Here is a 19,137-nt window from a genome sequence, read left to right as displayed (position 1 = left end):
AAGAGTAGCCCCACTAATTACAATTAGGCATGTCTTTTAAGTACCCTGTCAAATCCATAGTTAATCCAGAATAGGATTGTACCAGTTTTTCTGCACAAACTCAATTACAACGTATATTTATAAATGCATTAATGTGCTACTTGACTGCTGATGAAATTCTGTCAACTACACTTTCAACTTGTTTATATCAAAGTCCTGCCAAACTACAATACCATGTATGAAAAAAATTCTCCTCTTATCAAAACTGTAGTATAGCACTTCAGTTTTTTAAGCACTCTTGGAACTGGTACAATGCTTCACTGCATCCACTATGCAATACCTCTGTATTTTCTTCTGAAATATGATTCTAGAATTTACTAGATTTTTGCTTACAATAAAGGATACCCCAAAATGAGGTTTTGTTGAATTAATGATTTTTTTAATTAAAAAAGAGACAAGAATACCGTATGTTCCTTCAAAACATCTGTATCATAGACATGAAACAACAAAATATTTTACCATGATAGGCTTTAGCAAAGAAGGAGCATTATGAAGCCACTGAGGAGGAACATGAGAATGAAGATGTTGAAGCTATACTTGAAGAAGAGTTTTTAGATGAAGAAGAAGAGGCTGAAGAAGAACAGGAGATTGATGCTGTTGACCGCATAAAAAATGAAATTGCAGAAAAGTTTGAGTCAGAAACAGACAGTTTACAAGGTGTAGAGGTACCTGTTCCGCTGCCTATTTTGTTAAATTATATGATCACATGATGCAAGAAGAGTTTTCAGTTTTATTTTAGTTGTCAAATTTGAAAGTTATAGTGCTAAAACAATCATGCTGCTGTACTCATGATCTAAATATGGCTGTAGTGAGAAGGTATATACTTTTAAAAGTATATAATTTATAAGACTAATATTGCTGGGAAAAAAACAGAGGAAACTTTTGAGTGGACCTACCCAGTCTTGGGATCCTTATTTCCTTTTTGATAGGTCAGTTAATGTAGGCAACCAAGCTAGAGATTCGTAAGTATATGAACAGGATTTGAAAATAATTTTTAAGGCAAAATCCTTAATAGACAACACTAACTTTTTTGCACAGTTCTTAGTAGCGTAATTTTCTTGAAATCAGTGCAATTACCTACGGTGAGGCAACCTCATCTAACTTGAGATATTTGCAACATTAATGCCCATGTCTAAGGCAGTTAGTAGATTGGTGCCATTTGTTTACTATACAAAGTATCTTATTTCAGGAGGAAACTAATTGTGATTTAGAAGAAACTCTGTCCACTGGCCAGAGTGAACGTTTACAGATGTAGATAGCCAAGACACAGATGTTAAGATTTGCAAAATGAATACAACCGTTACCAACACCATAATTGTAACTGATTCAAGGTTCATTTTATTTTGATAGTTAATGGATTAAATGTCAGATGAATCAAGAATATACTCCTACTATTCTTTGTACTTCAAGGAAGCATAAGCACAATGTTTTGTGCTCAGAGATTCACCTCTCCATTAATTTTGGAAGAACGTGAATTTAAAGTACATTCAATTACCAAAAGTGACCATAAAATGTCATAATTTTGTTGAACTATTCAATGCATATAATCATGTATCCAAATGATAATCACAAAAATAATTTTAGGGGTTCTGAATGAAGCTTGTGGCTAATTTCACTTTTCTGAGTATAAACTGAATGTGCAAAATAGAATTGGAAAGAACTTAGGATAAAGCCCATGAGAGACAAACAAGAAAGCCTGCTAACAGCCTTAGCTCTTTACATGAACAATACAATGTTTCAAGTTAAAACTAGTGGCATACTGTAGTTCTTGGAGGATTTTCCTCTCTGTCATTTGGGAGGGTATCATTTGTTGCATTAGTAAACTGATGAAAAATTTGCTCAGAAACAGAAACAGGTAATTAAGAGAGTCAGCAACGTTTGTTTCTCTACTGTTTTAGAATTTATTATTATATCGAGTTCTGTTTATGACAGTAAGTGGATCTATATAGATATTATATGTAAGTTGAGGAATTACACAAAAGTAGTATCATATAATAAAAGTACATATTGAGACTAGATACTACTAACATCTCCTAGTTACAGCTTACTCAGTATTTTTCCCATTATTTTTTTAATTCCAAGAACATTTATGCCTTTATAAATAACTTTAAATAACTTACTATTTCTGATCCTTTATTCAAGACACCTCTTTATTGTTCTCTAATTCTGTAATTGTTGGTCCCCTTTGACATTGTGGAATCTTGGTCTTTTAGGAAAAACTAAATGATGACATTAAAACACAGTAGCACTTGTAAGAATATTAGGTTGCTAGAAAAAATTCTGTAGAAAATGGTTTGGTTTTATATTTTAGTCAAATAAGCCGGGGAATACTAAGTCACCAGAGAGCAGCAATATTTTTAGAGAGTAACTAAATAAGCCATCCTAAATTGTTTGGAGTAGGGAAAGAATGATATTTTATTATTTTTTTAATAAAAGATACTTCTTAAGCTTTAGCTTTATGATAGCAGACTCCTCAAAGTTAACTGTCAGGTTGTCTTTTTTTTTTTTTTTTAATAGTGTGATACTTAATATAGGCTGGGTAATTTAAACTTCAATGGGCAGAAAGACCAATTCTCATATCAAACCAAATTCTGCTGATTTACGGTGACTGCGAACATGGTCAAGAAATGCTTGATAGTTCACAGAAAATCTCGCTGTCAGTCATTGTTAAAAATCTGATTGCGATTATCATTCTAATATTTCATTGTTTTCTTAACCAGGAAGAACTTGAAAAATTGTTAATACCACAAATCAAGATCAATGGAGGACAGAAGCCCCACATCGTACGCTATGAAATATATAGCAAGCTGAATTCTCTAGTGGAAAATCGTGGAAGCATTTTTGAGAAATGTTACCCAATAAGTTTGCCACTTGCACATAAGATGCTAGTTTTCTCATATAAATTTCCAAGTTCTTTTGGTCAGTGGGATCCAATCAAGGTAATGTTCTTAAATAGCTGAAGAATATTTTTAAAAATATATTTCACATAAAAAGTATTATCAGACAGTAGCTACTAATACCAGAAATATTTAATGAAAACTACATTACTAAATCAAAACTGCACCACTGGATATGCACAAAATACAGCAAGCATTGATAATAAAAGGTGTTACTCTCTTCAGTGTTGCAGCTAAATTAAGCCTGAGAGGCATTTAGTAAAATCTGTTGCATTAGCATTAGCAACAGAATTAAAGGTGGCACCAAATCAGAAAGAAATGCCTAATTCTTAATGACCCACAAAACACAGGATAACAGAGAAGGTCTTAAAGCCTTCCAGAAGCAATGAAAACAAACTGAAAGGATTTGGGGTTTGAATTTCTAAGAAGCCACACAGGTGGCCACCAACCCTAGAAGTGACAAAAAAGTAAACCAACAGATGTTAAGTGTATGTAATTCATCAGCAATAATTCTTTGTTGTCAAAATTTAGAAATTTTGAAAAGCAACAAATCTAATTCCATACTAGAGATCTGGAAAGTCAAAGTCAGAAAGTACTCATGTCTACCCCCAAAAGCGGGGTGATACAGTTTTATAGGTAGCAAGTGAAATGTTAGCGGGTAAATTTTTTGGTTTAATGCTAGAAATAAAAGCAGGTTGGGTTGTGAGTAAATCAGAAATAACAAGGAGGATTGATTAAAAAAACCGCAGTGGACACAGAAAACAGGAACTTCCTAAAGGAAACATACTTTGGCCTTCATTTTACTATGCTAATTAATCAAGTAACTTTTATTCCCTTTTGTATAGTCATCATGTTGGGTCTTCACCTGTTCCAGATCACATTTATCTTTCTCTAACTTTGGCAATCAGAATTGTATACAGATCAGCTCTTATGGCTTTATATAATCAAAATACTTACTTAAAATGTTTTAGGATCAGAATTGCCTTTTCCATGGCTGCATCAAATTGGCATCTAATAATCTGGGGACATATTAATAAAAGTAGATATTTCTTCTTTTTTGCCATTTCCAATTACTGCACCCCAGCTTATATGAGAAATTCTTATTAGTCCCTACATGCTAAACCTTGCACTTTGTTCTATTAGATTTCATTAAATTTTTGTCATTCCATTTCTCCAATTCATTCATTTCTGCTGTATAGTGGTTTTTTGCCAACCAAAAAGTACAATTCAGTTAGAAGAAAGAAGTCATAGAAAGCTATTAGATAAAATCAGAGTGGTGTGCTGACAGTGGAAATGTACATGCAGACAATAATGAAAGGGAAATAGGATCATTTTGAGAGTATTTTAGGATATAACAGAAATGATGAAATTGATTAAGGACTGGAGGGGTTTTTGTAGAAAGGCAGATAGAGTATATGCCAATTACTTTTACATTAAATTTGGAGGGGAGGGAGTTAGATAAGTAGAGAATAAAAATGATGAACTGAGGGAGGAATGGGAGCCAGATGTAGAGTAGAACAGATTCCTGACATCTCATAAATTGAGGGCAAACACCCTGAAATGATTTGATGCAGAAATAGGAACCTGAGAATCAGAAAAGAGTCTGGCAAGGAAATGCTGCACAGCAGGACAGTCTCATCTCTTACTCTAACAGTCAGATCAACTTATCTATATATTTACTGAGTCCTTCAAAGCATACTAATAAATTTGCAAGGTATGATTTCACTCTACAAGAAGCTGAGTTGCTCTTCCCCATTATTTTATATATATGCCTGTAACTACTAGTTTTTTCCTTAATTTATTTAAATTTGCTCAATACAGGTTCAGATTTACTGGACTATGTTTGCCAGTATCCATCCTCGAGGCCTTTTCAAAAAATGGTCACTTTCTCCACCTTCCTTTTTTGTGGAAGGAAGGCCAATGTAAGAAATAGGTTACACATTATTCAGTAACAATTTCCGTTCCAAGTCCCTTTAGAACTGTAAGGTGAAGGCCATCTGGGTAATTTTTTTTACAGATGTCAACAATTTGTTCTAAAACATCTTTTATTGACACTTTAAGGCAGTTCTTCCAAGAAGGGCTGCAACAGGGACATGACTACATTCTTACATAGTGAACAGTGGTGCAAGGAATTCATTTAGCATTTCTGCAATGACTCTTTCTGCCATTAGTGCTCCTCTTACATGTCAGTTCATCAACACTACAGACTTTCTAGTGGTCTGTCTGATGTGTTTGAAAAGATTTCATCAGCAGCGTATGTATTTTACCAAAAGCTTTTTGGTTTGCCTTGTTGTGGTTTTAAACTTCACCACAATGAGATGATTAATGAGATTATATTCTTTTCTGCTTTCTTCATTTGTACATGACTGCTGCTGAATACAATATTCTCAGTATAACTTCTACTGTCAGGCAGATAAGTGGTTTTAATTCACAGAGGAATAAAATTATTTTCTTTGAAAATTTAAAAAAGTATTATGTTATACCTCTCTAACTACACTCTCTTGATGGACAGAAAGTGTTACGGTACCACCTACTGGAAACAGTGAATATTCTTTCTCTCTTCAATGTTTACTTCATCTTTTTGTACAAAAATTGCATATGTATGGAAGTTCCTTAGACTCGGACAAAACATTATGTCCGTATGTACAAACTTTAGAATGCTTTGATGGTTTGTTTCACACCGTTGGGACTCCTCTACCTGCCTATAAAGCCTCTTCTGTAGGATGGAGGGAGGGAAGGCTTTGTCAAACCTAATCAACTGCTTTCCATTTTATATATGCTACAGCTAAGTGAAGGAGATGTAATCAAGCCACAACAAAGCAATGAAAACACAGTCTTTCCTGTAATCCATCGACAATATATTTATTTCTTTTCAAGTAAAAAAAATAAAGAAACATTTATGAAAAATCCCATCAAATATATTCGTCAGCCAAAACCTAAACCAGCTGTGCCAGTTAAGATTGCAATCGTGGGACCTCCAAAATCTGGAAAGACTACAGGTAGGTGCCAGTATTATCTATAAAGCAAAACCTTGTCTAATGACTGAAGCTGTATCTGTCATTACTGCTGTTAGAAAATCATAAACTATTAATACTGTTGGTCTTCCTGCTTTTCTTGCTGGGCATAGAATCCTTTAGTTCATTCTCTAGTGTCTCATTTTACAGGTAGATACTTATGCATTGTCCATCTGAATTTTATTCCAGTTTCTTAAGAAGTTAATGACCTGGAGTGGCACGTAGAAAATCTGGACTTAGACTATTTATTCCCCTTGTATTATTTCTGATTGCTTTCTAATTGTTTCTTATTTCTTTCAGTCAATATGATCTAATGCAAAATGAAGAAATATTCTTAGGATCAAGGACTAAAACCCATAGAACCCAAAACTCCACATCCCCCAGTCTGTTTCCAAACTTCTAGATTAAAAAAAACAAGATTTCTGTCTTTCTCCATCTCATTCTTCCTCCATGACTCTTTCAATCCACAGGTCTGCCTTTAACTGGAGGAGGATGAAACTGAGCTTACTCCATAGCTTAATGATTAGAATAGGGCGTTAGCAAAAGGAGAGACAGGTTCAAAATATCTCATATGAAGGCAGAAATTTTAACCATATTTCCCATTTCCAAGATAAATGATCCAGCTGCTAGGCTGTTCAGTAAAAGGGCAGGCAATGGAAGCATATTTTCTAAGATATTTTGTAATAATATTGACTATTGCTGCTGAGATTTGTGCTGAATTGAATGCTGTTAGTGCACTGGGCAACCTCTGCACATATGCAAAGGCTTGGGCCCTTCAGAGGCTTAAGCAGGGTTAGCTACCCACTTACTGACATTATATGCATTGGAAATGACCCAGGAAATGAGCTGAGCAGTTGGCTTCTAAGTCTAAGGACATAGGTTAACAGACTGCTAGGTTGTGATGTTGCTTATGTAAAAGTTGTGTCTTGAAATCAAAATGTTTTGCAGTTGCCAAGAAATTTGCAAGTGTATATGGGTTACTGCGCCTGAGTATGGGAGATGCCATACGGCTAGTGTTAGACAGTCAGCCAGAGAGCGAGTTGGCACTTATGCTGAAGCGGCATCTTCACAAAGGACTGACTGTACCTGATGAACTTGCCATCCAGGCTCTAGATGTGGCTCTGATGAATCACGTGTGTAATACCACCGGGTAAGAGTCTTGCTTGGGTTTTGGAGTTTTTTTCAAGACATGCCAGTGCCTTCATAGGCAGTGATTCCCATATTATCACTGTAAAACAATTTCACTAAAAGACATCACTGGTTTATGCATTAAGAAAATAATTTGTACAAAATGAGGCTCTTCACATTACTCTGGGAAACCAGACTGAAGAATAATTTTCTGCAATTTTCAAGTCAGTATATTCCTGTAAATCCAAGTAATATGCTTTATGAAAGTTACATTTTTTCAGTCAATAAGCCAGTATTTTCTATTATCCTTTGAGAACCACCATTTTATCTCTCTCATACCAACTCCAGTACCAACTTGGATGCATCTGATTCTCTTTGGTCATGGGACTGGTTCAGTACTCAAGGTTTTTTGCAGTTTTGTTAACAACAGAAGTTATTAAAGAAGAACTGAAACCAATGAGTCTTTCCACCTCATTCATATGTGATTCTGATTTCCTAGGCTCTTTCTCCAAAATTGAAACACCTACCAAACTGGGCAGACTTAAAACGCTTCATGATAGTGATTTCATGACATTCAACTCCTCTCCCCAAAAAGGAGACTTGTTACAAGGAAAGGCAACTCTGGAATAATCTCTGAAAATTATTTGAGCTTGAGATCAGAATTCTTTCAACTTTTCTTTCATGCTAAATACTGGAATATTGTTTCAGTATATTTTGCCCCAGTATTGCCTAATATGTGAAAAGCATTTCTTCTTCAATATGATTTAAAAAACTCATCAAGTACTATAAATCATTTTACTCTTCACTTTGAAAACTACTCCTCCCAATCCATATGGAGATTTCCCATATTTAAAATTAGGTTTCTGAATGACTGACGTGTCAGAATTTTGAAGTCCACCATTTTTGTAAGTCAGAGCCATCCACTTACATTCCTATACCTTTTGCCCTTTGTGTATTTCCTTTACTCTTTACATTTCTTATTCTATCTACTTTTTTGTTTGCTTGTTTGATTACAAATTCTTAGGAGTGAAGACTATGTCTATCAAGTCAGGGCAGCAATAACTTCATGGTATGGGTGTAGACTTTTGTCTCTATTGAGAATGTACTAGGAATATACATAGTCTTAATGGCTAATTAGAAACTGACTTCTGAGGGAAACTGTCTTTCTGCTTCTGTTTGTATGCAGGGTTGTAATTGATGGATATCCTGTAACAAGAAAGCAAGTAAACCTCTTAGAATCAGCTAGAATAATTCCAGTGAAAATTTTTGAATTAGATATGGATGCAAAGGAAGTGTTCAGAAGAGCACTGCTGGATAAGGAAAGCACGAGCAGGTAGTGATGCTCCCTGATAGCAGTATTTTTATCCACATGATACTGTCATTTCTCTATTTATGTGCCTCAGTGCTGTACCCAGAGAGGCTATATCTAAGCTGATGCATAACCCAGCTGTCTCCGAATGCCACATATGAAAAGACATGGATATCAGTCCCTCTACATTCTAGTGCTTTGATTTCCACAGACGAGAAATGGAGACACAAGAGGGCAGAGGAATTTGTGACATGCTCTGGCCAGATCCCCCAGTTGCATGATTCAGGTCACTGATGTGCAATGCTGTGCACCCACTGCTTAGTTTGATTGGCTTTAATGATAAACTATACTTCAGAAATGTTACTAGTTCACTCTGCTCCTGAAGTTTATCATTCATCAATTCAATTATTATCATCATAAGAGAACTTGATAATTCATCTAATAAGCTCTCTTTTAAGTCTCAATTGGAGTTCTTTTTAAAAAATGGAAACAATGTATATTTTAATAACATACAATTCATGAGTTACTCATCTGAACCTTTCCGTTCAGATTGCTCCCTCCTTTGTTTTTCTAAGGAGATAAATATTCTATTTAAAGAGCTGTTGGTTGTTTTTGAGGAAAAGCAGTAAGTAGTTTATAAACGGACAGAGAATTAAAAAGAACAGAACATTCACCTTAAAATTAAATTGTATAAGAACCTGGTTCTCATTAGAGGAAGTGTTTCTAAGAAGTCCCAGACAGCTTAGAGCATTATTGCATGTCTCTTTCATTTTGCCTCTTTCTTTTTATCAAGTAATCAGTACAATGCTTAATTGTTTACTGAGAGCCTAAAGACAATCTGCATTGCAAGAAATTAAATTAATGCTGTCTTTTTAAAAGTATTACTTTAAACTTTTCATTTTAAATACCAAACTAATTGCATTTCATAGGCTTAAATACAAATCAAATGTGCAGTTTCAGATATTTCTGAAAGGTACAACTTACAGAGAAATTAATCCTATTAAAACAGAAGTTTATCCTTTTTTTGGCGTCATTTAAATTAAGAACCAAAACAGGAAATACTTCTATGATTTAATAAAAATATCTCTTCTGGTCTTGCATAATATTTTTAGAGGTCAGACAGATTATTTTCATTTATGTACATGTAGATATGTCAGGCAGTTTTCAAAATATATCCAAGGATTATGGCTACTTCTTGATTTCAAACAACAGCATAATTCAAAGTTATGCCTGTTTTTCAATAAACAATTTACTTTAAAAGTCTTATAGCATTTTGTCTAGGGTACTATTTAATGGTGTGTTGGTAGTGTGCTGATACAGTCCAAGTCTTTTACAAAATTACTGAGTTGTATTTGGGATACAAAGAGCAAAAGTTTTGTTCTTTGTTTCTGAACATAACTGTCTGATCAGAAGTATGCTGCTTTTCATATGTAACTGGTAATATTCTTAAGAAGTTGTATTTCTCAAATATGTTCTACAGTGTCAAATAAGCACAGTTTTGTAAAAAGGACTTAAAGTTAACTCTAGAATTTACATGTGAAATTCAATGAAATGATCTAATCTTCATACTTAAATTTTTCATTGTCTTCAGACTTCCCTACCCTGAACATGACAGCTCACAGATTCTAGCTATTAAAAATTCCTGCTATAAACAGCACATTGATGCAATTAGGACTCACTATAAGAAGGAACATCAGAACTGGTGTGTAATTGATGCCTTTCAGAGCAAGTGGTGGGTCTGGAAGAAAGTACTGCAGGAAGTTCAACTGGTTGTTAAGGAAATCCAGATATACCTGGAAAGAATAAAAGAAGGTAAAAGAAAAATAAAGTTTCTCAAAATAATATTAGTTTCTTTAAGAAGCTGCAATGTAATGAGCACATTTCAACTTCAGCTTGCTTTGGATGAAGCTAACTCTTGGGCACATACATACCCTTGAATTCTTTGCTCTCATCTGCAGAGATCTTGAATAGGTCTCTTGAAGAGAGCAAAGACAAAACCAGCTACAGGACAGTCTGAGGCCATCCTCCAAAGAACAGGGTAACAGAATACACTGAAAGAAGTCAGATGTCTCATGGTCCATGGCAGATTCCTCAGCATTGGGTGATAAATCACAAAGGGTACCTCAAAGGACACAAGGGGAACTATGACTTGCAGCATCACTTAAGTGTCAGTGAAGGAAGAGGGAAGGAGAGGGAAAATGTTAATTAGATGTTCAGAATTAAGGTTAAATATGCCGAGTTAATTTCTGTGCTGTGAGAGGAAAACTACTTTTAGTCTAAAATGGCACAGTTCCCACTTGAATTTTTGTATGTCAGCATAGGTCAGGATTAAATATGCCTTTTAAATATGCCTGTACAGTTTAACTAGAATTCCTCTGAAGGGAAAACAGACTTCCTTATCTTATACCCACCTTTTGGTTTTAACTTCTACAGATCTGTGGCTGCACCCTTCTTAAAAGTTGCAGCCATAACACAAAAAATATTTTTAAAATGTTTAACTTTTTCACATCAAGCTTGAAAAGCACAACTTTTAAATAGCCTGGAGTTTATATGACATTTTATTAAAGATTTTTAATGTATTTCATCCAGATAGACTGTAGCATTTGCAAGACATGGATGAATAAATGGGAGGCTTTCATCACACCTTGTACTCTTTGTCACCAATGTAAAGAAATAAAATAATAGCTGAAATGTTCCTTAGCAACACAAAGGAGTAAAATAATAAATCATAAATAAAGTTGTCCCAGGAAAAACAGATTAATAAGTTAAGCATGCAAAGTATCCCACATCACTAATAATTATTATATTTCTTAAGTGCTAGGAAAACTTTATTAAAATTAATTGGTAAAACGGATTGCAACTTCATTTTAAAATCAATCTATTAAAATTGCTACTTTAATTCTCATTATTTCATATTATTTTGACATGATCAATTATGTCTAAAATGAAACATTTCTGAATAGAAATGTTTGATGTTTTGATGCCTTTCATTAATAAAACATTATCATTAATTGCTTCTGTCAACAGGAAAAGCAGCCGGCATTGCTGATTTATGTGTCACTCCTGAAGAGCTGCGGTATCGGCTGGGGGAATTTGGACAGTACTGTCCCGTCAGCCTTGCAGAAAAGGGTGAATTGGTTGACTGCTCTGTAACGTCGTCATTGCAGTTTGCTGCAGAATTTCGAGGACACTATTACAAAATGGCTTCACGGGAAGAACTGGATGTAAGTGTCAAAAAGCAGGCTGGGAAGAGATTACAGGAGGAGGGAACACTGTTGCTTAAATTCTTTAATTCCATACAGAAACAAGCAAATGTAATCTGAATTAGACTAGTGTTAGTAGTATTCAAGCTTTTTTTTGTATACTTCTGCTATCAAACGCCAGATAGGCAGACAAAATGCAGCAGCGTCCATTCAAACCAAACCTCCTCTTCCAAATTGTCATAGATCAAACATTCATTTTAAAACAACCATTTCCTCCTTTCTCCATCTGTTTTGGGGAGATGGTGGGGTAGATGTCCACGGCTAATGATAGCAATGGACAGTGATGGATGGTGGGCAGATAGTGATGACTTCAGCTGAGAGTGGGTTGGAAAAGAAATGACTTAACCCAAGAGCAGCAGCAGCGCAGCACACTAAGGTGTTGTGGAATAAACAAGCTTCTGAATTGCGTGAACCAGTCCTCTGGAGTTTGACTAACAGTCTTACAGCGTTTCTTTCATTATAAAAACATTTAATTTCTTTTTCTACAGAAATTCTTGAGCAGACCAGAGGTTTATGTGCCACCACTAGCACCTCACCCTCTCCCACCCCCTGATAAGCTACCAAAGAAGCTGACTGCGGCAGAAGTGAAGGCCTTATTCCCTATAAGTGCTGAAATGCAGGGATACTGCCCAGTCACTTACCTAGATGGAAAACAGAGGTACATCACAGCAGTTTTCATCATTGGAATTGTAGACTATGTGTCCTATATTAACACATCAATGAGAAAATACTTTCAAAGTACATTTTAATAGTGTTCAGGGTTTGGACAGGAAAAGCAATTACACGTCTCTATACTGTGCCTGTAGCTTTGGAAAGCAATGTAAAATCACCTTTTGAAACTCATATGGCCACAAGTTCTACAAGGATCTGCATCAGCTTACTGTCTTTTGTGATGAAGACTGCTTGGGTATAGTTTGAGTTTTCTCTATCATAAGCCTCAAAAGTTCAAACAAATCTCACAAAATCTTAGTAGATGCAAAACTAGCTATTAAGATTTTTATAAGAGATCCATAAAGATCCACCATAAAGTCCCACTGATTTCCTCAGTGTGCAGGAATTTCTCAACAAGGTAGAACCATAATAGTCAATTTTATGCTGCCCCTTCTTAATCTCTTCAACAACCATGATTGGTATTTTAACTAGAGGAGCTCTGAAGCAGCACTATAAAAGACCTTTAATAAGCAGATTTTGAGGCAGAGACTCTCAGATTTTGAACCTTGTAACTGTCAGTCACGTGGTGGAAACTTGGATGATCCAGCTGCGACTTTTTTGTAGTTCCTATACTTGCTAAATTACTAGAAGGCTCCCAAGAGCTCATGAATTTATACTGCACAAATTATGTTTTACATTTCTTGTGAATAGTCTTTTTTGCTCTGCCTCTTCAGATATGAAGCTTTGGTGCCTGGCAACATCGAATATGCAGCAAAATATCAGGATAAGGTATATATTTTTGAAAGTGAAGAAAAACTTCTGAAGTTTATGAGGTGAATATACTAACTGCATTTTAATCTTTAACCATGTCACGGTTTATACTTCTTAAAAGTGCTTAGTTTTTCTGTTTAGGTTACCAGAGAAGTATTGGAATCTGAAGCTTCCACATAAACTCCCTCCAATAAAGGAGCCAATACTACTCACTGCACTTCCTTTGGCTGGATACCTTGAACAGGCCAGTTTTTGCTTTTGTATATTAAAATGTATAGTATATCCCACCCAGTTTATTTCATTTTTAATGCAATATGAGTCTTATGTTTACTAATGGGTTTATATTAAACTGTGTACTTACAACTGAGAAGAATTTTTAAAAGCTTTGAAATAATAGGTATTTGTAGCTTTAATGGAAAAAAATACAACTAAGTCCATCGGACTACATTCTGAGACATGAATATGAAATCAGAAATTATTAATGGTCACTTCCCTCCCTATTTTACATTATTTATTATCTTCTACAATTCACCAGATTTGGTATCATCTGATGTTGATAGATTTGCATGACGACAGGATCAGGCTTTGAATATATTTTCATTCTAGATTTCTGTAATGGTCTTCTAAAACTGTTTTCTTTCTTTAGGGAGTAGCAACTTCTCTCATAAAAGCTCTGAATGAAGTAGGCTGCTTAAAGCCAAAATTTCCATTCCTAAGTATAAAAAAAACTGCTCTCCTGTTTGTCGCCTGCCATTTAAAAGGTAGCGTATAAAATAATATGCTATAAAAATAATGAATTCTATAAATGCAGTAAATCATCTGGTTCAAGACTAATAACTAGTTTCTCTCATTTTCTTATGTCCAAATTGGGAAAATACTATTGTATAATGACTTAAGTACACACTGCCAAACTTCTTGGAAATGTGTTAAGGATCAGGGAGGAAAATAAGGTTAATAAGATGGGTAGATTAGTAAGTGATCTCTCACAAACCATGAGACTTTAATAGCATTTTATCACCAACAACCTGACAACCTTGAAAACATTTCTAACATGAATTGTTGGAGTTTTTAAACAGAAAGTAAAATGTTATGATCTAGGTGGTACTGCATTTTAAACTAGTCATAGATAACCTGAATTGTTTTAAAAATTGACTAAAATTACTGAAATAAAAGGCTGCTGAAATACTGAGGAATGGTTTATGATCCTGAATGCTTGCCTTTTTTCAACCGTATCAGGTGGTCAATTAAAACTTACTAACACACCTTGCCTTGCAGATAACCTGAAGACAACTTTCTGATCATACGTATCTCCAACAACACATCAGCTAAATATGTAAATGAGCAGCCTAACTGTACTGAAAATCAACTTAAGTGCATACAGAACACCTGTCATTTTCAAGAAAAGCTCTTCTTTTGCACAGGCTCCATACCGATACACTAAATTAAACAGTTTGAAAAAATAGATATCCATGCAGATTTAATTAGATTTTTAAGTTTTTAGCACAGAGAAATTAAATATTTTTTATCAGTCTGCTTATTTGCAAAATTATCTAGGAACATCTCAAAATTAACGTGATTCAGAGTATTGGTATATTGATTATTCTTAACTTTTTTCATTTAATTGACAGTCCAATCAACCACCTTACTTTCCCATAACAAAGATGAACAAGTCCAAAATTAAAATTAGGTGGTTTGTACTCAGCCCACAAAATAATGATGAAGTAAAACATCTCATGGAGCTACCAGGGGTTAGAACTACTCCTTCACCGAGAAAAGCTGCTCAAGCTTTGTCTCCTGTGTTCGTATCTGCTATTTTTTAGAATTTTTGTTTCTTTGGGTTGTCTGTAGTCCAAGATAGCAGTTGCATCTAGTAATCTTTAACAGTTTGCAACCAGCCTCAATAGTGCCAGCTTTCAGGATTTCAACAACCTAGTTTGCAGCTCTGCTGTAGTGCTGGTCTGGTTTCCAGTACTGCTGGAGATTTCTGGAGCAAGACCGCTACTTCTTCAACCCACCAGTTTTGCCTTTGATACGCCAACCTGTTCAGCGGGTGAACTTTTTACCTTGCCTGTTGTTATTTCGAATTTTTACTTCTTCTTTTAGATAATGGCAATCTTTACTATTTGTCTAAAGTTCTTCACATCCTGTGTTTCCTCATGCATTTTCCAGAGCCCTCCAGAATTTTCTTGGACTAGAAAGACACAGCTTTTTGCCAGCATAGCTTTGTTAAGGAAGACCACTGAACAGCGTAGGCACACAATAAGCCCCTGTATAAATGTAGCGTTCTTAAGCCAGCAAAACTGCTTTTATGCTGTAGTTTGTTTCATCCACAAAGACTGTTTTCATTCTATTGTTACCACAGCTTTGATAACTTAACAATGTCCATGCTAGGAATGCTTTGCTCATATATTGCATCATTAAATCATTATATGCACTGGATGATGAAATGGAAACGTTATGCAGGGACACAAATCTCTTCTCCTCGTGCAGTGACAAACAGTTTGACCACAGGAACCCAGGAAAACAAGTTATCTCCTTCTAATACTGGGTAGGACTGTTTCCAAGATACAGCATTCCAGAACACTGGAAAAAACCTCCTTGGCAAATACAGCATTACTTGTTATTGTGTGTCTCTTCAGAGTAGTCACGCTGTCCTTGATCAAACACTTGATCAAAGTGCTTCATGGTCCCTTGAAAACTTTTTACATCCTATTTCTATCTAAAGTGAGACTTTCTCATCTTCAACTTATGTCTCTCTCTCTTATGTCACATTTAAATAGGGGACAAGAAACAGTGGTTTAGTTGCTCTTGCAGCTTTTCTAACAACAATACTGGATTGTTCTCAGTATCCAAGAAGAGAAGGTACAGGTCATCAATCACAAATGCAGAGAGATTTACTCCTGGTGGGGGGGGGAAAGAGTAGGACACCGTGCCTCACTGGAGTGATTTAGTGCCCTTCAAACTTGGCTTCTGTAAGAGCTCTCCGTACAGCTATGCTTGAAAAATCACTCGGAAGCTGTTAAATGCAGTTGTCTACAATTTAAAGCTAGTGGGCTGAAGTGTCTCATAGCATAGTCCTGCATGCTGTCCAGTTTTTGTAATAAGATACAAAGTACCTTCTACAGGGAAAAAATGGTTATGATTTGGTTGTCTTAAATCACTCACAGAATCACAGAATCAGGAAAGGACCTTCAAGATCATCAAGTCCAACCATTAATCCAGCACCACCATGTCCCCTAAACCATGTCCTGAAGCGCCACATCCAAACGTTTTTTGAACACTTCCAGAGATGGCGACTCCACCACCTCCCTGGGCAGCCTGTTCCAATGCCTGACCACTCTCTCAGTGAAGAAATTTTTCCTAATATCCAATCTAAACCTCCCCTGGCGCAACTTGAGGCCATTTCCTCTTGTCCTATCACTAGTTACTTGGGAGAAGAGACCAACACCCTCGTCGCCACAACCCCCTTTCAGGTAGTTGTAGAGAGCGATAAGGTCTTCTCTCAGCCTCCTCTTCTCCAGACTAAACAACCCCAGTTCCCTCAGCCGCTCCTCATAAGACACGTGCTCCAGACCCCTCACCAGCTTCGTTGCCCTTCTCTGGACACGCTCCAGCACCTCAACATCCTTCTTGTAGTGAGGGGCCCAAAACTGAACACAGTATTCAAGGTGCGGCCTCACCAGTGCCGAGTACAGGGGCACAATCACTTCCCTACTCCTGCTGGCCACACTATTCCTGATACAGGCCAGGACGCTGTTGGCCTTCTTGGCCACCTGGGCACACTGCCGGCTCATATTCAGCCGGCTGTCAACCAGCATCCCCAGGTCCCTTTCCGCCGGGCTGCTCTCCAGCCACTCCTCCCCAAGCCTGTAGCATTGCATGGGGTTGTTGTGGCCAAAGTGCAGGACCCTGCACTTGGCCTTATTAAACCTCATATAGTTGGCCTCTGCCCATCGATCCAGCCTGTCCAGATCCCTCTGCAGAGCCCTCCTACCCTCCAGCAGATCAACACTCCTTCCCCTCTGCCTCAGTATAATAATAATTTGAGGATTGGCACTCAATAATAATGTACAGCAAAATACAGCTTAGGGCACAGAAATAAGAAAGTAAAGAAACAATACTATCTTCTTTGTGAAGTTCTTGGCCTTGACATTTCCTTCCCCCTGTAAAGCATCATTCTGCTCACGTTTTCTTATGGGCAAAGCATTTAGGTCATAGAACAACTGTGCTAAGGACGCAGCAGCCCCACACAGGGGCCTCGATCAAAAGCCTTGATCTTTCAGAGTGCTGTTACCCTGTCAGAGTTAAGAATTTCTGAAACACCAGACTTTATTTTTTCTGTTGGTTTGCCGTCAAGGGGGACGGCGTATGGCGGTTTGATCTGTACCAAGGATAAAAACACCAGGTGTAGCGTCGATCCCGTTTAAAATTTCTGTAATCCAGAAAGTTCATGGCGGGGACACTAAGACACTGTTTAACCTCTTGCAGCGCACAACCCCAGGAGCTCGGAGCCGGCGCGGCAGACGTACCGGAGGAAGCTGGCGCAGTTCATGGAGCACTGCCAGCTCGTCCCCTACCTGGGGGCGGCCATGGCGGGCCCGTACAGGGAGCCGCGGCGCAGGCCCCTTGGCTTGGACGGCAGGCTGCAGGCTTTCCTTTCGCTGAAAGACGCCAGCCCCGGTTTTGTGTAGCGTAGGCTGCGGCTTCCCCGCCGCCGCCACCATGCATCTCCTGCCATTAACGCGAGGCGCGTCCCCACCAGCCGCCCGCGTTGCCGGAAGGCGGCCGGCGAACAACGTCACCCTTTCCAGGGCCAGTTTCTTAGACACGAAATCGTCAAATTAAAATCTCTTGTCTCAAGTCACGCCTCGTTTAACGCTTATTACGGCAGCCCTGGGCACGCGCGGAAGGCGGGCGGAGGGCGCGCGGAAGGCGGCCGGGAGGGCGGGGCTGGCACCGCCGGCACCGCCCGCCGCGCCCGGGGCCCGTCGCCACGCTGTGCGCTGCGTGTAACGTCAGGACGCAAGGGGCGCCGCTGGCGCCCGGGCCGGAAGTGCGACGGCGATTGCGGAGAGGGGGCTGGCGGCGGAGCGGTGAGTGCCGGGCGCCGCCGGGAGACACCACGAACACCCACACCCACCCACCCTCGCCCACCCTCGCCCCCAACCGCCGCTGTAGCTCGGGGGAGGGCAGCAGCCGGGCCGGAGGAGCCTGGGCCGGCGGCTCGGCCGGGGCAGCGCCCGCTCCGTCCCGGTACCGCGGAATCGGGCCGCGGGCGCCGCTCCGTACCCCGACACCGCCTCGCCCCGCTGACGAGGGGAGCCCGGGGGGCGGCCAAAGCCTGCCGGAGCGAATTATTGAGCTCGGGGCTTAAGTGGGGCGCTGGGGGCAGGCGAGGGGGCGCCCGGCGGGGGTTGGGGTGCCGCTCCGCTGCCCCCCGCGCAGTGCTGCGTGCCTCGCGGGCCGCCCGCCGTCCGCGCTCGCAGCGAGCCCCGCAGGGCCTGCCGTCGTGGCGAGGAGCAGCCCGGGGCCGTGCTCTGTTACTCGGGGCCAGCTCCCGAGAACATGCGTGAGCCCTTCCACGGTCGGTCAGCAGATGTATCTGACCGCCCTGCTGGCAGTGTGGGTGCCTTCCCCTTACAGGCGGCCTTACTGTACAGCTGTTACTTTTTTTAGGTGAGCATGCAGGTTTGGATTTTGCAGTCCACATAGTAATGATGTCACCTCGTGATCGAATACCCACAAAACACCTCCCTGAGGCGCGCCTGGGTGTTAGGGAAAGCCTGCCGGCAGAGTCGGCAGCAGGTCTCCAAGGAGTTCCAGTAATCCCCTATAACATGGGGTTGGGTCAGACCCTAAAAAAAAAATCAGACCCTAAAGCCATGCTTTAGGAGTGCAACATCAGGTTTGCATCCTTCAGAAATGAAGGTTCCTGGGCACACAGTTTGGCTCCAGCATGAGCTCTTTGATGGCTGAACGGGGCTAAAGAATCGCTTGTAGCATTAAGGTATCATCTATAGGTAGTCTGTGTTGTTTCTTACAGCGTTCCTTCAGTAATTGGAGCT

The 19,137-nt window shown here is 38.8% G+C and overlaps 1 protein-coding gene across 1 annotated transcript in view; it reads left to right on the top strand.

Moving 5' to 3' along the window:
• AK9 (adenylate kinase 9) overlaps window positions 1-17,869 on the top strand; it is a gene marked incomplete at its 5' end in the record, with an annotated part of 77,611 nt that extends 59,742 nt beyond the window's left edge. Inside the window, 12 exons of the mRNA XM_081998195.1 lie at window positions 507-704; window positions 2,760-2,978; window positions 5,722-5,935; window positions 6,899-7,100; window positions 8,265-8,411; window positions 9,979-10,199; window positions 11,415-11,611; window positions 12,139-12,308; window positions 13,036-13,134; window positions 13,214-13,316; window positions 13,719-13,833; window positions 17,561-17,869. Coding sequence (XP_081854321.1) covers window positions 507-704; window positions 2,760-2,978; window positions 5,722-5,935; window positions 6,899-7,100; window positions 8,265-8,411; window positions 9,979-10,199; window positions 11,415-11,611; window positions 12,139-12,308; window positions 13,036-13,134; window positions 13,214-13,316; window positions 13,719-13,833; window positions 17,561-17,763 — 2,088 coding nt within the window. The 3' untranslated portion in view covers window positions 17,764-17,869. The remainder of the gene's footprint in view (window positions 1-506; window positions 705-2,759; window positions 2,979-5,721; window positions 5,936-6,898; window positions 7,101-8,264; window positions 8,412-9,978; window positions 10,200-11,414; window positions 11,612-12,138; window positions 12,309-13,035; window positions 13,135-13,213; window positions 13,317-13,718; window positions 13,834-17,560) is intronic.
• Between the last annotated feature and the right edge of the window lie 1,268 nt (window positions 17,870-19,137).

The sequence above is a fragment of the Phaethon aethereus genome, assembly GCF_964289735.1.
Source record: "Phaethon aethereus genome assembly, chromosome: 3".
NCBI classification, from domain to species: domain Eukaryota; kingdom Metazoa; phylum Chordata; class Aves; order Phaethontiformes; family Phaethontidae; genus Phaethon; species Phaethon aethereus.
Note: the sequence above shows the minus strand (reverse complement) of the source record. Positions and strands in the feature narration are given on the sequence as shown.